This window comes from Ochotona princeps, chromosome 12, assembly GCF_030435755.1.
Source record: "Ochotona princeps isolate mOchPri1 chromosome 12, mOchPri1.hap1, whole genome shotgun sequence".
Taxonomy (NCBI): domain Eukaryota; kingdom Metazoa; phylum Chordata; class Mammalia; order Lagomorpha; family Ochotonidae; genus Ochotona; species Ochotona princeps.
The window spans coordinates 64,723,033-64,745,821 of record NC_080843.1 but is presented as its reverse complement, the minus strand read 5'-3'; the positions used below and the strand labels follow the sequence as shown (position 1 = coordinate 64,745,821).

The 22,789-nt window shown below is 46.3% G+C and overlaps 1 protein-coding gene across 11 annotated transcripts in view; it reads left to right on the top strand.

Moving 5' to 3' along the window:
• Positions 1-22,789, top strand: part of LOC101536302 (phospholipid-transporting ATPase IB) — a 633,219-nt gene that overhangs the window by 108,408 nt on the left and 502,022 nt on the right. For 10 of the 11 annotated variants that reach the window (XM_058670954.1, XM_058670952.1, XM_058670953.1 and 7 more), the window contains one exon: positions 10,495-10,636. In XM_058670954.1, coding sequence (XP_058526937.1) covers positions 10,495-10,636 — 142 coding nt within the window. Of the gene's footprint in view, positions 1-10,494; positions 10,637-22,789 lie in introns of those variants that run through there. The other variant, XM_058670962.1, reaches the window with a different exon arrangement.

Here is a 22,789-nt window from a genome sequence, read left to right as displayed (position 1 = left end):
GGTGATTCTGATCTGGTACCTGTGACTGGGAAAGAATGGATTGGGCACTCTCAGGTACAGCAATGACGTAATGAGAGCCTCTCCACCCAGGACTTGAAAATTGTAGCTGGTAGCTTAATTGCTGTCTCAGCAACGGCTTTGACAGACTATAGAGTTTTAAGACATTCCCTGGCTGTGGCGATTCTCTTTTGTGATTTCTTTCTTGAGGGGGTTGGGACCATTCAGAAAAACTCTTTGAATTAAGTATTGGATCCCTCAAGGCTCGGGTTGGACATTGTTTGGCTCGGAAGTGAAGATAACCCATCCCATATCAAAGTCCCTGCTTCTCTGCTTTGGATCCAACTTCTGCCGATGAGCACTTTTGGAGGCTTGGGTCCCTGCTGTGCACACAAGGGACGCAATCTCTGGGCTCCGAACTTCAGCTTGGCCCAACCATGGCTGTGGCAGGTGTTAGAGGGGCATGAACCAACAGGTGGAGTATCTATTTCTGTACCTTTGTGGCTACCTTTCAAATAAAACTAAAGGCAAAAAGGAACATAGCTTTTCTTGCTTTGGTGTCTCTAGTTTTATAGATGAAATGCGTTTTTTGGGAGCACATTTGTCTTCATCTGTTGTATGTGATGAATTTTGGTATATTTAAAGTACAAATGAGTTTCCAGGAACTGAAGGTCAATTTATCTTGCCGCATTTATTGGAAACAAGGCTTTAAATGATCACAGTTCCACTTTCCCCAGCATGCTGGAGCCAAGTAGGTTTAAATAAAGTTATCAGCAGGCTGTGGCTCTGTCCACATATGATCACACCTGCGATGCCCCCTCTCTGCACAGCCAGATCACACGCCTTCTCACAGGCCGAGTTCAGAAGGCTTCTTTCTTGAAAGAAGATAGGATCTGTTTGATCCTAAGATTGGTAACTGTCTTTGGGTTTCGAATTGCCATACTTCTTGATTTCTAAGATCTAAGCTTACTAAAATGTAAGCTTAGGCCTTATGGTGTATCCGTCTCCCTTCCCATCAAAACGTCTCCCTGCCTAACAAAATGTTTCCCCATCCAGGAGATGTTTAATAGCTGTTTGAATGAATTCAAACATCCAGCAATATTTCAGAACATAAATAGACAATGGCCATGACTTCTGTTTGCAGCTTCTCTTTCCCTGTAAAAAGAGACAAGACAGCCAGGATGTGTTGGCAGTCATGAGAAATTGGAGCCCATCAATATCGTTTTCCCTTTGTGTTTCTTTTTCTTTTTTCTTTTTCTTTTTTTTTTTTAATTCTTAGGGAGAAACAGATCACAGATGCTATATTTGGAAAGACATCCTTTGTGCAAAGTCGAGCCTTGAGAAGGGCGTCCAACATGTTTCTGCCAAAGCTAAGATGGTCACATTTTGCATTTGCACAACATTTTCATTGTGTCTGTCTGATTAGGAGAAATAATGAGCCCAAGTGCTCCCTGTGTGGCTGTGCTGCTTTGGACGGGTGTGTGTTCGGAAGGATTAGGAAACATCTTTGTAAACAGGGAGCGAGGCCAGAAGCAGAAACTTGGGGGAGGGGAATGTGTGAGCATGCATCCATGACTGTTGTTAAAAGGGCTGCAGTAATCAAATTACCTTGCATTTCAGGTATGCAAAAGTGAACAAGTGGGCCCAGTGCGGTGGTCTAGTAACTAAAGTCCTCCCCTTGCACGCGCTGGGATCCCATGTGGCTGCCAGTTCTAATCCCGGCAGCCTCACTTCCCATCCAGCTCCCTGCTTGTGGCCTGGGAAAGCAGTGGAGGATGGCCCAAAGTCTTGGGGCCCTGCACCTGCAAGGCAGACCCGGAAGAAGCTTCTGTCTCCTGGCTTTGGATCTGCTCAGCTCTGGCCATTGCGGACACTTGGGCAGTGAATCAGTGGATGGAAGATCTTCCTCTCTCTGTCTTTCTTCCTGTCTGTATTATCTGTCTTTCCAATAAAAGTAAACATATCTTAAAAAAGTAAACAAGTATGTAACCAACTTAGCTTGAATGAAGAAATAGAAGCTAATAGAAATCCCAGCTGTTCTTTCATGGATGTGGGAGCTGGGTTGTAATCAGGTTGTTAACTGAACGAATGGCACTGACATAGTTCTCAACACACTATGACTTGTGAAGTAAGAATGGTTTTTACATTTGTAGACTCATTTTGGACAGTCTTAGAGTTTTGTGTTAAAAAAAAAGATGAGGAAGAGGTAAAGAAGAATGAAGGTGATGGGGAGGATCACAAGGAAGTGTGAGATAGTGACCACATGCCACTTTACAAGTCTAAAATATTTACTAATCCATTACAAAAAAGGTTTGGTGTTGTAAGATAGTGGGTAGCATTGTGACTCCAGCATCTCAGCTGGGCACCCATTTGTGTCGTGTCTGCTTCACTTCTGAGTCCATTCCCTGCTGATGGCCTAGGAGAGCAGTGGAAGATGGCTCAAGGCCTTAGGCCCTTGCCACCCACATGGGAGATTTGGTTAGTCTCCTGGCTTTGGCCTGGCCGGGTGTTGGCCATTGTAACCATCTGGGGGAGTGAACCAATGGATGATGGAAGATCTTTCTGTTTCTTCCTCTCTGTGTAACTCTTTCAAAATTAACAAACAACAAGAAAAAAACACCCAATTTGCCAACCTATTCTGTTTGCCAACGATTTCTGTTTTGTGGTTCCCTCTGAAGGTGGGCTGCATACGGAAAACAGCAGCTTGTTCTTGTGGAAGGTAAGTCAGTTTTCTGCAGACTTAGCTCCTCATCTGATGTTCGGTTTGAACTGACACGCTTGTTAAGGTTTTCTCTGGCTTTGTCATTCTGCATGTCTGCAATGCAGTTCAGGGGCTAACCACCCAGAGTTAGGCCGGTTCGTCAGTTAAGGTCACAGACCTCCTTAAGACTGTCTTCATTCAGACACTAGCCACGAGGCTGGGGTTCCAGGCCGCCTGCACTGTGAGCAGGTCATCACAAATGTACCCGTTTTCACTCCTCAGAGAATCAGAGGACGTGCTGTTCTCACAGTCACAGTTTAGTGATGAAGGATGCAAATCAGGACCCTGCACGTGGAGACACTTGGAGTGAGGTCTGGGACTCCACAGACACCTCCTGGCACCATGATGTGAATCGCCAAGGTGGGAAGCTCATCTGAGTTCAGGTGTCCGGTGCTCGCTTTGGCAGCACATATACTGAAATCGGAATGAATTCAGGTGTCCAGAGTTTTCATCATGGCCATCATGAAATTGGATCTTTGGCCGTGTGACTGAAATCATTCTCTAGATCCCCTGGCCTCCCTGGAGGCTGGGAGGTTGCAGTGACCCACGTGGCTCAAGGCCCTGATCTTCCAACCAATGGCTGGGCTTTCTGGTGTGGCAATACCCCATCAAAAGTCAGCTGGGGACACTCCCCCCTCCCTCAGTGTAACTCAGGGCTGGACCAGGGCGCCCCACACAAATAGCAAAGATCCTGTCATCACGCAGGAGATCCCAATGGTGTGGAAGCCTCCTCCCAGGAACCACAACCAAGAGCAAACACCTGCTTTCTTAGGTGACAATGTGGACGCTGGGGCTGACTCCTGCTTTTTTCTCCCTTGTAAGGGTAATCCCAGAGCTAATTATGGCGCTCATGGAGAAAGACATTCCACTTTGACAGGTCTTACATAGCTAAGACCATGGTGTCTTTCTTTCCCAAGGCTCTCAAGTTTGAGATAATAGAATCTCCTGCCTGAAAAAAACCAATGGACTGGGTGAGTGAGTCTCAGGCATCCTTTGAAGTTTTGGGCTTTCTAAATTGAATTGAGACAAATGTAATATAGTCTGTAGTGCACGCTTTTTTTTTTTTCAGGTTGTTTAAAGGCAATGCAATGTTTAGTAATACTTTAAGTGAACCCCTTTAAATTCTTTATTTAAAGTTCTTAGTTCCCTGAGTCTATTTAATTTTTGCTTTATTGATTTTTAAATTATTATTGGAAAGGCAAATTTACAGAGAAGGAAAGACTGAAAGATCTTGTGTCCGTTGGTTTACTTCCCCAGTGGTCACAATGGCTGGAACTGAGCTGATTTGAAGCCAGGAGCCAGAAGCTTCCTCTGGGTCTCTCGTGCAGATGTAGAGTCCCAAAGGCTTTCAGACTTTCCCAGGCCACAGGCAGGGAGCTGGAAGGGAAGTGAAGCAGTCAGGACATGAACTGGCACCCATATGGGATGCCAGCTCATGCAAGGTGAGGACTTAACCACTAGACCATCGTGTCGGGCCCAACCTATTTAATATTTGATTAAGTATGCATATTTACAAAATAGAGGGCTGCTGCTGTGGTACAGTGGGTTGAACTACTGTCTGCAGTGCCGGCATCACATGTGGGCACTTGTTGGAGAGTCCTGGCTATTCCCTTTGAATCCAGCTGCCTTGTTATCCAGTTCTGCTGCCTGGTAAAATAGCAGAGGATGGACCAAGAGCTTGGGCCCCTGCACCCCTCTGCAGCCCTGGATGAAGCTCCTGGCTCCCAGCTTCAGCCTGGCTCAGCCTCAGCTGTTGTGGCCATTTGGGGAGTCTCTCTTTCTCTGTAACTCTGACCTTCAAATAAGCGAATCTCTCCTAAGAAAAGTTTAAAAAAATAACAAACAGGATAATATATGAGAGTGCTTCGAAAAGCCTGTAGGCGTGGGGTGGACATGTGGCTCTGTGGTGGAGGTGCCCGCATGCCCCGTTGCAGTGCTTGCCCCAGCCTAGCTCCGGCTGCCAGCCCTGGCTCCATCCCAGCTTCCTGCTTGTCACAGACACTGGCAGGCGGCCGTGGTGGCTTGAGGAGCTGAGCTCCTGCCACCTCTGTGGGCGGCTTGGATTGTTCATGACTTTCACAGTCGCAGGCCTCTCTCACTGTCCAAAAAAAAAAAAATGCTTGTGGAAAAATCAAATTGAAAGGTAAATTTGTTTTGAAGCAAAACAAATTGAATCCCATGCATGGTTTTTCAAGAATATGCATTTTCATGACTTTTTGTAGACCCCCCCTGTTTGTTGTTATTATATGTATTACACAGGAACAAGTTTCAGAAAGTCATCTTTTCCCAATCTCTAAGCATTTAGTTGATGTCCTGGATAGACATGAACTGTTGTCCTCATTTCTACCTGTAGCAAGTGCCAGGTCTGTCGTGGACTGCTTGTCTGCTTGCTGTCCCGTGGCTTCGGCATTCTGTTCCCCACCGACACCCTGTGTGTAAAATGGTGAGGATTTGGAGTCATCCGATACAATGAAAATACTACTCCTGCCATGACATGAGCAAGGGGAATGGGGTAGGGATACACAAGAGAGCCGGGGCTCATGGAGGCTGGCTCCAGGAGGTTCCAGAACAGGGGCAGGAGTGTCCTTGTCCTTTGGCCCCTCTGTGCTCTTACACGTAGCTGTAACCGACTTCCCCAGCTCTGCGCCCTTCCCTAGTCCTCACCTGTCATTAGCTCCCTCCACCTCGGTGAACACTCTGTCTCTTGTCATCCTGTTTCTTCTTCAACCCTGGCAGTAATTCTGAAGGGATACAAAGACTGGGTGCTTAATTCTTCGGCCATTTGGCTTGCAGCCATGTCTGTGATTCGTCCACACCAGCTGGCCCAGCTGTGTCCTCTGCTGGCTCTTGCCCCTCTGGGTGTGGGCGGTGACTTCACCCGACACCTGTGCCAGTGACTTCAACATCTTCAGCATCCTGGCTGATCAAAAAGTTTGTCCCTTATCCTTAACCTTCCTTGATTTTCTGTTTCTTTTTTTAATATTTATTTTATTTTTATTGCAAAGTCAGATATACAGAAAGGAGGAAAAACAGAGAAGATCTTCTGTCTGCTGAGCTGATCCCAAGCCAGGAGCTTCTTCTTGGTCTCCCATGCGGGTACAGGGTCCCAAGGCCTTGGGCCGACCTCGACTGCTTTCCCAGGCCACAAGCAGGGAGCTGGATGGGAAGTGGGGCTGATGGAATACGAACCGGTGCTCATATGGGATCTCAGTGCATGCCAGGGGAAGACTTTAGCCACTAGGCTACCGTGCCGGTCCCTCTTTGTGTTCTGTTTTACTAGGGCAAACTAGATTCTTTGTGTTCCTATGCTGTGTTAGTTGAGATACTTGGTTATGAATAATTTATGGAATGTTCAGGGGTTGCTTGTGGAACCCAGAAGCCAGCTGGGATTGAGAAGAGGCCAGGGCCTGGAACTCAGAATACTTCAGGGATTCTCCTGCTGCTACTTTGGGGCGAGAGAAGTGCTTCCTCTGCCTCCTGGTTCACTGGGTCCTGGAGGAAGGCCATCCAAAAGATGGTTCTCCAGAAGGCCGAGGAGGTGTGTGCATTGCAGCCACATGCAGAGGTGGCCTCTGCTGTTTTTCTGTTCAAGTTCCCAGCAGAGACTCATAGTAGTCCAGCCTGAACTGAAAGCCATGAAGAGTGATGGGGTGGCTCAGTGCAGAGAGACCGGGGGCTCCATGGCCTCTGTGTGGGCAGCGCAGTTATCAGATGAGTGAGAAGTCCTTGTTTGGCAGTGGGCATGTGCCTTCCAAAGGCATCCACCGCGTTAGTCTTTGACCCTTCTTTCCATTCAGCATATACTTACAGACAGCTCGCTGTGTGCTGGACATCATTCAAGATGCCTGGCATAGAACTCTGAACAAGACCATGCCCCTGTGCCTTGACTGTCAGCTCTTCAAGTTGGCATTTCCACTTTGCAGTGTTTGTCTGCTGGCCTTTTCTTCTTTGCTTATTTTTCTCCTTGGCTTTGGTTTCTTTCTCAACAAACAGATATTTATTGAACTTCCACTGTCTGCTGACATTGTGCCTATTTAAATGGGGTATGGTGATATTTGCAAAATGCATTAACTCAGAATTAATCGCTTGAGACTGAATTTGAAACTGTGATCATAATGTCCTTTGCTATCTCTGGTGCAGTGTCTTCCTTAGGCAACACATTTGTAATAAAGCTGTGTTATTTTGAAGATATTAGTGTTTTTCTGCAATGCAAGTTAGGTGAAGATGAGGCCACTGAAATGGAAAGCTATCGTGTGTGTGTGTGTGTGTGTGTGCACGCTTGTGTGTGTGCACATGTGTTTGTGTGAGGTCATGTTTCAGTTCTACCTGGAATAAAATTCCTAACTTGTAGTACATAAAGGTGCATATTGATGCCTGTTAGGTATGGGAGACACGAACCCACTTAATTTTGTTACTAGTACTTGTTTATACCACTATTTTTTCACCCTAATATATGTTTTAAAGATTTATTTGAAAGCGTTAACAGGGAGAGAGGGAGAGGAAGAGGGAGGGAGGAAGAGAGAAAGGAAGGGACTGGACAGAGAGGGGTTGGAGAGAGAGAGAGAGAGAGAAAGAATCTTCCATCTGCTGCTTCAGAGGCTGAACCAGGCTGAAGCCAGGTTCCAGGAGCTTGTTCCAAGTCTCCCATGAGGATCACAAGGGCCCACACACTTGGGCCATCTTCTGCTTTTGAAAGGTCTCTGGCAGGGAGCTGGATCAGAAGTGGAGCAGCTGGGACTTGCACCTGCTCTGTGTGGGACACTGCCTCGTGGGTGGTGACCTTACCAGCTGCACAGCAACATTGCCCCCACCCTGATATTTATTATATTTGAGTTCTGATTTGAAAAAGTATCATTTCCATTCTTATGTTTGTCATGGGTTTCTTTCAAATTCCAGTTTTTTGGCCTACACATTCAGTAACTAACACTCCTCCTCCCCCCAAAAAAAGAGGCGTGCAAGGTTTTCTTTGCACTGTTTCTCGTGCCTGTAGTTTCCCCATTTTCCCTCTTGCCTTAATCATCTGGCTTCTGGATGATGGAACGACTTGCTTACCTGATCTCCTCGACGACAGAGGCTGCTCCCTGTGCTGCCCCCCTGTACCCCTGCCAGGCGCTCCACTGTCCCACGCAGGAACACTTCCCAACTCCTTGACCATGCGGTCCAGGCCTGCCCCGTTCACCCATAGGCTGTCTGCAGGTTGCTGCTTCCTCTCTGCTTGTTGGATTTGGACCCCCAAGGCTTCGTTTTGTTCTTTTGAATTGGCTCTTGCTGTGATTTTGCCAGTGGTCCAGGGTCTTCTCCTGTCCTGGCAGAAGCCCACCTGTATGGCATGGTGTCATCGCTGTCCTCACAGTCAGTTGCACATGGTGGCTGCGAACCTCTCACGTTCCGGAGGTCCCGTTGGCCCTCTCTTGGTCCCTTGGCTATGAACGGTCATGCCCCAGTACATTACCGTGACCAGAACCATGGTGATGACTTGGCACCTTAAACTGGTTGATGTTTTTGTCCCTCAGTTCCCAGCAGCATCTGACTAGTGAATCTCAATTTTGGTTCCCATTCATATCATTTAAGGAGCTTCAGAAACCAAAACACAGCAGTAGCATTCAACATCTGCGAGTGTGGGCCAGAAACTAGTTAGAGCGCTCTCAGGGGGACACTCCTGTGAGGGGCGGACACCATCCAGGCAGGCAGCCGTTTGAGCTCACTCGTGTCTGCAGCTTGGGTCCTCTGTTTTATCACTGTATCTATCCCTGTAGAAGTCAAAGAACTCGAGTCAGGACTCAGGTAGAACTCATGCTGTGGGAGCTGAGGCCACTGCCATGAACAGAGCCTGTCCCTGCCGTCTTGGAGCTGATGCTCCTGGGTATGGGAACCAGCCCCTAACTAAATAATGTCAAGTAATGATGCTTACTGCTTTGGAGGCAAGCAAGGCAGCATGGGTGGACAGAGAGTAAAGCAATGCTTCTTATATAGGCCAATTGCAAAAATACTCGCCAACTGCCTTGAATCAGCAATCGCTCCTCACAACCCGGCCTTCCAGGTGAAATCTGTGAGCCTGCCCTGGCTATAGGGGCCTTGCTCTCTGCTGTCCCCTACTGGTGGGGGAGAGAGCTGAGCAATGTCCAGTGGAGCCAGAGGGAGCCCAGATGATGGAAGCCCCTTCAGGAGGAGGTGGGGGATTTGGTTCTGCCTTGAGGTGTATAGCCAGGGTGAAGGCTGGTGCATGGTTGGCCTGGGACCAGGGACCCAACTGGTGGGGGTCTGCACCTACCAAGAGTGAGCTGAGAGTCCTAGGTGATTTCTTACTTAATCCTTAATATTGAAGGTATTATGTTGGTGTTCAACAACTGATTTTACATCTTTGCTGTTATTATAAGGGTGACCACTCTTACAATCACTTTTACAGATGATTTAGGGGGTATGTGGTCTTGGGTTGATGGTTAAGTCTCAGGATGCAATGCCTGCATCCCGAATATTGGGAGCTCCTGGGTTCAGTTCCTGGCTCTGCTTCAGCTTGCTGCACACCCTGGGAGGCGGCAGGTGGTGGCTCAGATGCCCGGATCACTGCCACGCCTGTGGGACACCTAGATTGGGTTCCTGGCTTCTGGCTTCTGGCTTCTGCCTGGCCCAGTGCCATCTCCTGTGGATTGTGGGCCTGTGGGGAGTGACCCAGAGGACTGGGGAACTCTGTGCTTCTGCCGCTTAAAAACCAAACAATAACAGCAACAATAAAACAATACCCGTACCGAAAACGAAAACAAAAACTGATCCACATTATTCTCTTCCAATTTTCTCTAAGACAACAGTGTTGATTGCAGCTGGGAAGCCGAGGTTTATTCAAAGGAGGTGTCCATTTTTAAAATGGGAGGCAACGTTGGTTTCTTCGATAGATAGAAAACACTAGAAATAGTAGAAGGAATATATTTTTAAGAAAAAGAAAACAAAACAAAGCAGAGGCTTCTATTTTCCTGAGATCTTTTACCTCAGACACACAGCCCGGAAGGTCACATCTGAAGGAGGGTCGGCCGTCAGTGGAGGGGACACTTCTTTGGCAGATGAAGTTCAGGGTCGCGCGCGTGCCTGGCAGCTTTTACTCGGGCGTGTACCTTTCTCCACTCTGCCACCTCCTCAGTGAAACTTATGGGGGTAGGCGTAAGGGGTTAGCTCACCCCGAGAGCCTTGACTGTGGGACCGGCATCAGAGCCGAAAAGGACAGGCTGGTTTATGTCGCATCCCTGACAGCTGAGTTGCAACGCACCCGCCCGCCGGGGTCGGTGAGACGCCAGCGCCCGTGGAGCCAAGCTGCACCTCCAGGGAGGGAGGGCGGCGGCTGCTCCCGGTGGGATTGCAGAGGGCGCGAGCTGCAGCCGGGCGGGCGCTCAGACCGCGGCACCTGAGGGGGTCCTGGCGACGTGGTCTGCGCCCTGCAGTGTCCGTTCCCTCCACCACCCCGCAGCCCCTGGCTGCTCCGCACGCCGCAGCCCCTGCCCGGCCCCGTGGCGGGCGGGGCGGGACGCGGGGCGGGGCTGCCGGCGGCCGCAGGCGTCTCTAGGGGCGGCCAAGGTACATAGGCACCCCAGGTCTGGGCCTCCCGGCCAGAGCATCTTTTCCCGCTGGTCCCCGCCGGTCACCTGCCGTCCGCCTCACCGCGCGCGCGCGCGCGCTCTCTCGGCCGCTCTCGGCTTGCTGGCTGACTTCTCCCTTTGTGTTGTGTTGTCTGCGCTTCGTCTCTGCAGGACCCGTTCGCTCTTCCGGCTACAAGAAGGCAGAGGATGAGATGTCCCGGGCCACGTCTGTTGGAGACCTGCTGGAGGCACCGGCCCGCACCATTTACCTCAACCAACCGCATCTCAACAAATTCCGCGATAACCAGATCAGGTAGGAGACAGCGGCAGAGAGATGCAAGGCAGTGTCTTCCCCACTCACAGAGCCAGCCCCCTCTGCTCCCCTCCCCCACCCAGAGCTTGGCCAGCCCTCCCTGGACCCCTACCCGCTGGGGTCCTGCTCCCTTCCTCATCTCCCCCTCCGTGCTATGCCTGGTTGTCCGTGAACACTGGGGGGCACTGATTGTCATGGACAAGCACCACCACCACCACCAACAAAGACGAGGTCTGCCCTGTTTTCGTCTCGGGACTCCTAAGAATCTCATCCCAACCTGACCTCCCAGCCTCATTGTCAGCCTGTTCATAGCTGTCCTCAGCAGTTTGCAGACCATAATGTGTGTGTGTGTGTGTGTGTGTGTGTGTGTGTGTGTGTGTGTGTGTTGCATCCGAAGGGAACCCCAACAGGTCACAGGGATGCAGATTCAGCTCTCAGTAGTACACAAGGTTTCTGTCTTTGCTGGGAAACTTCCCCCAGAGTTCACAGAAAGATGGGTGGAAGCCAGTGTTATGGAGAGTCTGACTTCTGTCGGCAACTGTATCAGGAGCCTCGGCTGTGCTGGTTTGCTGGCTCCTCATAACTTCTAGGAGCAGGCATGGTTAATCAGCTTCCAATCAAAAAACTGGAATATAAAGATGCTAAATAATGTACATGTGGTCAGAGCCGGGGAGTGCTGGAAACTGGACCTGCCCGTCTGCTCATGCAATTCAGCTGCTGTGTGTACTAGTTCTTTGGCTCAGTTAGCACGCTTTTCAAGTGTCACTGAGTGCTTGGGAGTAACTCGAGAGGAGGTTCTGGGAGCTGTACCGGAACAGTGATTGATCAGTTATACATAGATTATTGACAAATCCACATTGTAATCCAGCAGGAGCCTTTTTTTTTTTTTGAAAGCTCTGCTAAATTCTTGTCGTTTAACTATTTCAGCACTTGGCCTGATAGCTTTATTTAGAAGGGTCTGACTGGTGAATACTACTGTCACTTGAGGTAGAGTTATGCTGACTGTTATGTGAAGGGATTGCCTTCATTTATTAATGGAATATTGGGTGATGCTGGCTTTTGGATTTTAGGAGTGCTGTGTGTGCGTATGATTTCTTTTTACTACAAAGGGTGGTTTGGAAGAATCGCTGAGTTTTTCCATGAGTGGACTTGTATTAAGATGCAGAACTTAAATCACAGCGAATTACCACTTCACACACTAGGATGGCTAATACAAAAGGTAGTAAATAAATGTTGGCAAGGATGTAGAGAAATTGAAGCCTTCAAACTTTGCTAATAAGAATGAAAAAATGATGCAGCTACTTTAGAAAACGAAAGGTTACCCAATAGCCCAGCAATGCCACCCTGAGGTGTGATTAACCAAGAAAAATGTAAGCGTACATCTACACCAAAACTCGTTCACGGCATTCTCCAAGAAAGTAGGAAATTCAAATGTCCTTCGGCTGATGACTGGGCTGATTAAATGTGGTCTTTCCAGGCCATGACAGGAAATGAGGCACTGATGCCTGTTACAGTGTGGATGGACCATGAAAGCCCGATGCTGAAGGAAGCGTGTCAGTCACAACACGCCTCATGGTGTGACTGCATTTGTGTGGAACCCTATTGAGGAGGCACACCTATGGAGACCTAAGGAGGATTAGGTGTGGTGGGGGGAATGGGGAGTGACAGTTACTGTATTTGGAGTTTCATTTTAGAGTGATGATTGCACAGCTTTGTGAATATCTTTTAACACTAGTTCCATTTCTTCACAATTTTTTCTAGCTGTTTCTATTGGAATAGTGACTTTTAAAAAATGTATAAGAATATGAGAGTTAGACTTATTTTTCTTTCTAAATGTTGATGTGTTTTCAAGTTACAGTTTTGCTTAATTCCAATGTTGGTGCCCATTGGCGCACGTCTGAAGGTCGGAGTGTAAGGTGGGGATCTTTGTTTTGTCTAAATGTGCTGGCTTCTGTGGAAGTGGAGAATTTGTAAGAGCTTTGGTAATGGGGTCTCAATATCTGTTCAGTCAAGACTGAGAGCTGACGGTTGAGACTGATTGTATTAATTCAAGAGGTCCCAAGTAGCTTCCTGTGGTACAGTTTCATTTGTACTTCTTTGGGGTGAGGGAAGAGGAGAGGCATAGGAATGTACCATGAGCTGGCTAGGAATAAATTAGATACTAACTTTTCTATTTGAATTTGTATGTAAGATGACTTGGCTTAAATAGATAATACTTAATATTAAATATATATTTAAAAATTATTTATTTATTTGGAAGAGTCACTCACAGAGAAAGGGAGAGGCAGAGAGAAGCATCTTCCATCCACTAGTCCTCTCTCCAGATGGCTGTAGCAGCCAGGAATGGGCCAGGCTGAAGCCAGGAGCCAGAAACTTCATCCGTGTCTCGCACTTAGGTGACAAAGGCCCGAGCACTTGGGGCCTTTACCAGTCACTGCTTTACCAGGCCATTAGCAGAGAGCTAGATTGGAGGTAGAGCAGCCAGAACATGAACTTGTGCTGATATGGGATGCTGGTTTTGCTGGGAGAAGCTTTACACACTGCACCACAATGCCATTCCCATAAATACTGGAATACATTTGATTTCCAGGCTCATGGCTTTTACTGTGAGCATACATTGCCTGATGCACCAGGTAGGGTCTAAGGTATTAGCATATGTCCTGAGAGATATTCTACAAAATGACCTTTGAGCATTTGACTTGTCTTGGCTGTTTAAGTAGGAATAACTAATGATTATCAGTGACTTATAGCTCTTCATAGAATTGATTATGAATCTTTCAGCCATACAGTGTAAGAATTTTAGAAAACACTGACTCATGCTGTTTTAGCACTTCTAATGTTGCTAAAAGTGAAGCTCTATTAAAAAAATATTGATTTTTAAAAACAAAGCTTTTTAGTTTGGCTGTGAATACTTGGTAAAAGTTTATAAGGCTTTTATCAGCATTATCCTGCCCTTAAGGAATATTTTCATCAGAGGAAGTTAATGAAGGGTTTAGTTTCTTCATGTGCATCTTACTGAAAAAAGAGCAATCATTTTTCTTGGAGGTGGGTATGGAGAGTATAGCCTGTTGTTTGATTCTTGGTTGGGTTTTATGAGAAGCAGACACCTGCGGGGCCACGTGGGGCTCATACCAGCCTCCTGTGTGGATGTTACACACCCCAGGAGCAGGTACCTATGGGACTTGTGGGGCTCATGCCTGCTGCGAGGATGTTGTGTATTCCAGGCAGCATGACTCTGCGACAGAGCTCTGTCATCCACTTTCCCTCACCTCCAGCCCTTTCTGCCTTGCAAGCTCGTAGATAGTCAGGTTTGCTTTGTGTTTGCCTCTGTGGGCAACTAGAGTTTTACGTCAGCACAGGAATTGGGAGTTTGATGCTGAGGGAGGTAGGTTATTACTGGGCATTGGGGGATGTTGGTGAAGGGCCGGATGGTCTGACTGAGGATAGAAATCTCATGGCCAGGGGTTACCGTTTGGTATTTTTGTGATTCAGCAAAGAGGCTGGGCTGGTGCAAAGACCTGCAAGACAGGAGTGAGCTCATTTCTGGGTTCGATTGTGGCCTTGTATCTCCACTCCTTCACCTGGGTAATGTGCCTCTTGAGAACTCCAGTTTTTGAACACTTTCTTGGATTTCTAGGAAGCACAATATCCATATTCATGGCTGTCTCATGGAATCGTGTGTGTGTGTGTGTGTGTGTGTGTGTGTGTGTGTGTGTGTTTAAAGCTTATTTATTTGAAAGGGAAAGAGAGAGACAGAGAACAAACAGCAGAAAGTGCATCTGTCCAGTTGCTCACTCCAGATGCCAGGGCTGGGTCATCTGAGGCCAGAAGCTAAAAACTGTCCCATCTCCAGTGTTGGTGACAGGCGCCTGGTACTTGGACCGGTTTCCACTGCCTCCAAGGTGTTTTCGTAGGAAGCCAGATTAACATGGGAGTAGCCAGGGCTTGCGTGTCCAGTGTGACAAGCAGCAAATTAACCTGCAGTGTTGGCACACCGACCCCTGCTTCTTGTTCTTCACACTGAAAATAGCACCAGTGTTTGACCTGAAGCCTGGTTATTATCACGATGGAGAATTATGAAGTAGCGTTTTCTTCTTGGCATTGATGAGGTTGGGGCCTTAACCTGCTGCCCACTAGTCGTGACGGTTAGGAATGAATGTGGTAATGTTGTTATGTGTATTTTGGATTTTCTGTGTGTCCATCTAAGAAGATGCCTTTCTCCTGAAGAAGCCCATCACACCTTTGCAGCTCATGATTCAGCTGCCTGAAATATGCAGTTCAGTGGTTTTTAGTGTGTTCAGAGTTGAGCAGCCATCACCACAATCAATTTTAGGACATTTTCATCACTTCCAGAACAAACTCTGCACCTTAATTATCATCTCCCTGTTTCATTCTCCCACCAATCCTAAGAAACCTGCAGCTGACTTTTTATCTGCCTAGATTTCTCTGTACTAGGCCTCATATCCATTTATGTGTCTTATGTTAAATATTACATACTTTTAAAAAGTATTTATTTATTTTTATTGGAAAGTCAGATCTACAGAGAGAAGGAAGGACAGAGAGAAAGATCTTCCATGTGCTGGTTCATTCCCCAAGCAGCTGAAACGGCCAGAGCTGAGCCAATCCAGACTTAGGAGCCTGAAGCCTCTTCCAGGGCTCCCTTGTGGGTGCAGGGTCCCAAGGCTTTGGGTAGTCCTTAGTTGCTTTCCTAGGCCACATGCAGGGAGCTGGATGGGAAGTGGAGCAGCCCGTATGGGATCCTGGCACATACAAGGGGAGGGTTTAGCCACTAGGCTACTGTGTGGGGTCCAAATGTTACATAGTTATAAAATCTTGCTGTTTAGAGGAACCTTATGGTGAATCTTTCATGTTGTTTATCTAAATTTTCAGAAATATTTAAAGTTGCGTGTTTCTGCCCCCCAAGAATATCTTTAAATAATTTACAGATCAAAAGAATGAGCAATATTATCAGCATGATCAGGCATAAGTAAAGGTCCTATGAGATTATCAGAATGCCAATTGAAATAATGACTTTCGAAGCTGTAAAGGTGTTTTATTCATTGTTTGAAATGAGATCTTCAAAGCAAGTTAGACAGGTTGACAGATACTCAGTTTTGGATGAGTCATTCATTTCAGGTGGGCGTTTTAGCTAGCAAAAATCTTCATTAAAGCAGTAACTTTAGCTTTGTCAGATTATTGCATTTCTTTAGGTTGCTTTGTTTTCAAGGAAAGTTGCATTGTGTAAATATCTTGCTTTGTACCTCGGTATGCTTAAAATAGGATATTGCTTTTTTTTTTTAAAGATTTATTCATTTTTATTACAGCCAGATATACACAGAGGAGGAGAGACAGAGAGGAAGATCTTCCATCCGATGTTTCACTCCCCAAGTGAGCCGCAACGGCCGGTGCTGTGCCGATCCGAAGCCGGGAACCTGGAACCTCTTCCGGGTCTCCCACGCGGGTGCAGGGTCCCAATGCATTGGGCCGTCCTCGACTGCTTTTCCCAGGCCACAAGCAGGGAGCTGGATGGGAAGTGGGGCTGCCGGGATTAGAACCGGTGAACATATGGGATCCCCGGGCTTTCAAGGTGAGGACTTCAGCCGCTAGGCCACGCCGCCGGGCCCAGGATATTGCTTTTAAAGAAAGGAAAATGAACCCTGCATGCTAGGTTGTACAGGATCATTAAACTATATAAGCTGAAAATTCACCATCTGTAATGTTTCTGAATTTAAAACTCTTCGAATGATGTTACTCCAAGGGCAACATTACGCACATGGCCTTCTGTGACAGGTTGCAGTCAAAACAGAGGTGCCTAGAACTAGAATATGAAAGAATCTCAGGCTCCGTATATAAGATGTACATGAAAATATCAGAGAACTTCATATCTAAGTTTGGGTCCTGGCCCCAGCAGTATGATGGAGTTTCAAAGTATTTGTGGAAATTTTATAATGTGTTTAAATTATATTTTTCTGTCAAGTTTTGGAAACCCTCTCTTACCTCTGACTGTGTACAAGCAATGATTGAGAAAATGAAGTCCAAGAGTATAGCCTCAAGCATTTTAGAGAAGGGATCCTCTGTTTGTGATATTGTGCTGCAGTGTGAGTGAGGTGTTTTTGTATGAGGGGTGGGGCAAACAAGGTACTATCCAGCTTGACCTGAGTAGGGGCAGAGATGATGCTGTAGTGCTGGATCCAGCATTGAGTCTTCTGAAGATGAATTTGCTTGTGTTTTAAAGCTGCTGGATCAAGGTAGGTCTAATAATGCCTACGTTGCGTACAGTTAAAAAAAGGATGCAATCCCAAGAAGTTAGGGAGCGTCTCAATTTTCAGTAGACTCATAAAGTGATCCTTGCAGGAAACCTGAAGTTTTCGTATTTCTGATTTGAGAGCAGTCCTTGTGAAGTCTGGCAAAGCTGCAAGAGTTCCTTATCAAGCCTGATTGTCTATGTTGATACCTCAAAATAGCTGCATACGCTGCCTTTAGTTTAGAAGCAGATCTATGTATTTGGTCTCCAAACCAGACACTGCTTTCTGGACATGAAGGTCACGACCTATGAGTCCTTGTATTCTGCAATCTATAGTAATTAATGGCACAGAAGTCCTGGATTTAGAATTGATAGTAGCTGTATAGTCCTGGATAAGGTTTCTGAGCCTTCTGGAAGGGAAGATCCTGACATTGGTGGACCTTTGGAACCATGCATTTCAGATAACGAGTCAATGTTGTGAGCTTTCTTGAACTGTATTTTTAGAAACAGAAAAACATGTCAGTTTTGGGCCAGTTTTGTGTTTGATGTTTCTAAGGAAACAATGAATGTCTAAAGGAGCAGAGTTTGCTGGTGAATTCTTGCTCATGTTGGCCCTGGTGAGGATGGATAACAAGGCAGTGTGGATTTGACCACAACGACATCTCCGCCCATTTTCAAAAATGCATGGAGGTATTTGGTTTGAGAATTTGGGTCAGAAACTTATTTCCTTTTTTCCCCTCCTCCAAAATTCTGTTAACTCTTGTGGTCTTGCGTGAACTTGGAAATGATTTTGAATTCTTACAAATAAAAAGAATCTGTGACATCAGTTAAAAATTCAGAACAATTGGAGGAGATTAAAGACATGTGAAAGCTAAATGCCCTGTGGGTCCCTGAATCAGAACAAGTACACTGAGGGAGAACGCCGTGACCCTTGAAGGAGTCTGCAGTTGTGTAAGCCTTGTGTCAGTGTTATCTTGTTAGCTTTTATATAGGGTGTTCCCACAATTTTCTGAATTCAACCTGTTTGTTGTTGTTGTTGTTCTGATGTGAGGCTCACAGAGTTCAGATTGTTGAGCGTTTTAGATTTGTAATTTTGGAGGTTTAGGCGTGCTTCATTTGGTAACGTCTTTGCGATTATTCCAAATTGCAGGACTTTGAAATCAGAAACACTTCAGATCTTCAGCTTTGTGGATAGGGGGGATTGAACCTCTGTACTGGGGTGTGCTGTAGGTATAAGGGAAGCTGGAGGAGAGTACATAGCAACTCTGCTATTTTTACAACTCTCCTATACGAGTATAATTTGCTTCAAACAGAAAATAACGAACACGTTAATGGCTCGAGCCCTTGGATTCCTGCTGCTCATTTGGGAAACCCAGATAGAGCTCCAGGCTCCTGACTTCAGTTTAGCCCAACTTCAGCTCTTGTATCAGATATGTACCAGTGGATAGAAAAGTCTCTGTATCCCTTTTTGCCTTTCAGCTAAAAACATGATTTTAAAATTGAACAGATGTTAAATTTTAAGAGTGGAACCGAATGCTGAACTGTTGTCTTCCTTTGGTGAAAGTTTGCATGTCTCGTTGGAGGCAGGCTTTGAAGGACTGATGGTAGGAGGGGAAGCACCAGCGTCGCCCATGCATTCTGCTGAGTAGCTGGGAGGCCACTTGGCTGGGGTTGAAGAACATTCTCCAAGCTCACCATCAACAACACTAAGAGTTTGTTTGCATGATGTTTGATCTGGTTGTTTGGAAGCTGAAAGAGCAGGCAGCAATGTAGACTGCACAAAGTTCCTTTTCTGCTTGGTGTTCGGTCATGGGAGCTTCTAGGTTCTTATTGAGAACGTAGCATCTAGGTGTTTGTTCTCCTGCCTATGGCTGAGTCACTCAATGGGCAGCAAAATGTTTGTTCAGAAATGCCAATCAGCAAGCCTTTCAAGAGGGACAATGCTTAGAGAGAACAAAAGGGGAGGTCTGATTACTGTGGGACACATGAGTGTTTTACAAAGAACCTTCCTGAAACCCATGAGGTTAGGTTTGCTCACTTACATGCTGACCCGCTGTTTTCTTTTCAGCGGAACCCAGCACTTCCAAGCATGGGGCAGCACTGGTCATTCTGTTGGGTTTTTATGTACTCTTCAATATATTGTTTTTAAATGTGAGCATCATCCACGGGCTGCTGGAGGATGTTGGCAGCTGCTCTCAGCCCCACCTGAGATTTCTCAGCATGAGAGTAGACCCATTATTCTTTTCCCCACTGAAAGTTTGATAACTTCAGTGGGTGAAATAAATTGAAAATACGTTAACAGAAAAAAACCACATAAGCATGAATTAAAGTGCAGAAACATGAGAGCTCTCTGCAAAATGTGGGATTTCTAGGAGGGGGAATATGGCTGAATGTTACAGAGCTACACATGGGACAGGGGTTTGGGCTGCCGGGGAGCAAGGAGTTGAGGTTATAGAGGGTGGGGGCAGGATGGGTACAGCCAACAGGGACTGTCTGGGTTTGGGCTGCTGGAGAGCAAGGAGTTGAGGTTATAGAGGGTGGGGGCAGGATGGGTACAGCCAACACAGGGACTGTCTGGATTTGGGCTGCTGGGGAGCAAGGAGTTGAGGTTATAGAGGGTGGGGGCAGGATTGGTACAGCCAACACAGACTGTCTTGTTATGCAGATGAAACCTCCAACGTAAGGGCCACCTGTGGTCACCTCTGCCTTGATCAGGTGATCTGACCTCAATCTTTTCTTGCTGTGGAGAGGTGTTTCCCAAGCAGGAAAGGGGCTGTCTGGTGGCAAACCTGTTCATATGCACTAGCTTATTTCACTAACAATGATTTCCCTTCTAGACGTAAGTTCCCTTTCTGGAAGGGCAGCTTTAATCCAGGGTTGATGCTGTCTGCACTCTGAGCATAGCCGTCCTGAAGGAGGACAAGGACATGTATTTGGAGCTATGCTGTCATGCATGTCCCCTGTCTTTTCCAGTGATCGTGAAACTTCTTTGGTAATCTGTGCTAAAACATTTAGCATGAACTTTTAATAAACTTGCTTAAATATCTGTGTTCATGTATTATCATTGTGAGTTACAATCTCAAGACCCAGTATGCTGCTAAGATGCTCGGTAGAGAATTGTGGGTCTAAGTATATGTTGTTAATGTTCTGTTATTTTGAATGTTTTTGGTTGACTTATCAAATTTTATGAAATTGTCCTGAGGATTAATTTAGTAAGGTGGTTTTAGGAAGTTGTTTTAGGAGTAGAAGAGTCCATTCTTCTGTTTGTGTGGTTTACTTAGATTTATTTTTTATTGCAAAGTGAGATATACAGAGAAGAGGAGAGACAGAGAGGAAGATCTTCCATCTGCTGATTCACTTCCCAAGTGACCACAATGGCCGAAACTGTGCAGATCCGAAACCAGGAGCCAGGAACTTCATCCAGGTTCCCATGCAGGTGCAGGGACCCAAGGTTTTGGGCCATCCTCAACTGCTTTCCCAGGCCACGAGCAGAGAGCTGGGTGGAAACCAGTGCCCATATGGGATCCGACATGTTTAAGGTGAGGACTTTAGCCGCTAGGCCACCATACCGGGCCTGTTTTTTTTTTTTTTTTTTTAATTTGATTGTAATTTCTTTGTTAGTGTTGCTTTTAACCTGTGGTTTCATTGCATGATTTTTAAGTTACTTGTTCTTTAAATGGGTTGACATAGTTGGAACCAGGTAAAGTAAGCCATAGAAACAGGCAGAGGCAGAAACAGGGGTAAGCTCTGTCTTTAAGCTGCCACAATGAAATACCACGGTTAGGTCTGGAGACCACGAGTCTCTGGTGAGCGTGCAGGACTGGGTTCCTGCAAGCACCCTGTTCCTGGGTGGTAGACGTTTACCTTCTGAGAGGGGGTGTCTGTGCGTGCCAGGTGCCTAATCCATCATGAGGGCTGTTCTCCTCACACCACTGCTGTGGCTTCATCTAAGCCTCATCATCACCAGGTACCCCCACAGTGGTGACTAGGAGTTCACTGTTGTGAAGTGTTTTGGGGAACAGAGTTCAGTGCATAGTACTCTCCTGCACCCCAGCCAGTGTGGGCTTACGCTGTCCCATTGTGGAGCACATGGAAAACCAGTATCAGTTCCTTCAGTAAGTGGTACTTAGCCTTGATACTTCAACGAGGAGGTCCCTGTACGCCAAACTCTTCCAGCATGGGAGGAGTTAGGTGACAATGTGTACAACCCCAGGTGATGCATCTGTTGGCCTGTGTGAGAGTTTAGAAGTAGCAGCTCACTTGTGGGAGTTGCTGCTGTGCCAGTCTTGTTGATCACTGTTAAATACATTGGTGCTAAAACCGTCGGTTGGTTAACTGTAACTGGGGTAAAAGGGCAGTGAATTTGAATATTACTCTGTGCAAGGAACTTGGGTTTCCTAGATTAAGTATAACAAGGTAATGGTGGGTTGTGGCCGAGAGGTTAAGATGCCCGAGCTTCATGCCCAAGTGCCCGGGTTCTAGTTCCACTTCTGGCTCTTGATCCATTGCCTGTTTTTTTTTTTTCCTTTTAAAGATTTATTCATTTTATTACAGCCAGATATACACAGAGGAGGAGAGACAGAGAGGAAGATCTCCCATCCGATGTTTCACTCCCCAAGTGAGCCGCAACAGGCCGGTGCGCGCCGATCCGAAGCCGGGAACCAGGAACCTCTTCCGGGTCTCCCACACGGGTGCAGGGTCCCAATGCATTGGGCCGTCCTCGACTGCTTTCCCAGGCCACAAGCAGGGAGCTGGATGGGAAGTGGAGCTGCCGGGATTAGAACCGGCGCCCACATGGGATCCCCGGGCTTTCAAGGCGAAGACTTTAGCTGCTAGGCCACGCCGCCGGTCCCGATCCATTGCCTGTTAATGTAGACCTCGAGAGGCAGCAGGTGACAGCTTATTTGGGTTCCTGCCACCCAAGGGGAAGACCTGGATTGAGTTCTTTTTAGTGTATTGGGGAGAGCAAAATTGCCTGTGAAGCCACATGAAATTCAGCATTACCTCCTCCTGCAGCCAAACAGCAGCTGAGTTATTTTTTTTTTAACCTTAGAGTGGTTAAGGTCTTAAACTTTGTCCAAGTGGATAACTATGATTTTGTTGAATTGTGGATGTGGAGTCTGAATCTTTTTCTCCTCTCCTTCCCCTTTCTTCCTTTGAATGATCTTATTGGACATTTGGACCCGAAAGAACTTGGCATTTTTAACAATGTTTAATCTGAGTGCTTCATCATAGATTCAATTACATAAAGGAATGCTCTGTAAAGTATTGAATCAAAATATTCCATTCTTATTTTTATCATAGTACAGAGTATAAGTTTTGAAGGTAACATATAAAACATGTTACTAGGTTCTAACAATTTAAAAATAGAGTTATTTTAATGCACACTCTTTGCCGAGTAGTATTGTAATTACTTTCCAGTACTCTGTCTTTGTTACAAACACTTCCTATTAATTTTTAATGTTACCTTTACAAAATTGAGTTCATTAACCATTCTAGTGTAATTTTCCTGGAAATTAAATTATTTCCAAGAATGACAATGCCAAGAGAAGGCTGAAGTACTAGCTTCCTTTATTTTCTGTGTTCTGCCTGCCATCTGTCATGTGGCTCCATTGCCATGCCTATTTCAGTAACTTTTGTTCACTATGTAAGCATAGACACTGCAGGAACTGTAATTTCAACAAAAGTGTATAGTAGTGTGTGTGTGTGTGTGAGAGAGAGAGAGAGAGAGAATTTTTGTGAGTTACTCTGAATACTGAGGTCTTGAAATGGGCTCACTGTATTTGTTTTTTTCTGTTTTAATTTTTAAGCAATTTTACTTTTAATATTATTTACATAATTGAGAGGGATACACACCCATGTGGATCTCCCATTAGGGTGGGGAAGGGTTGAAATACAGAGGAAGGTGA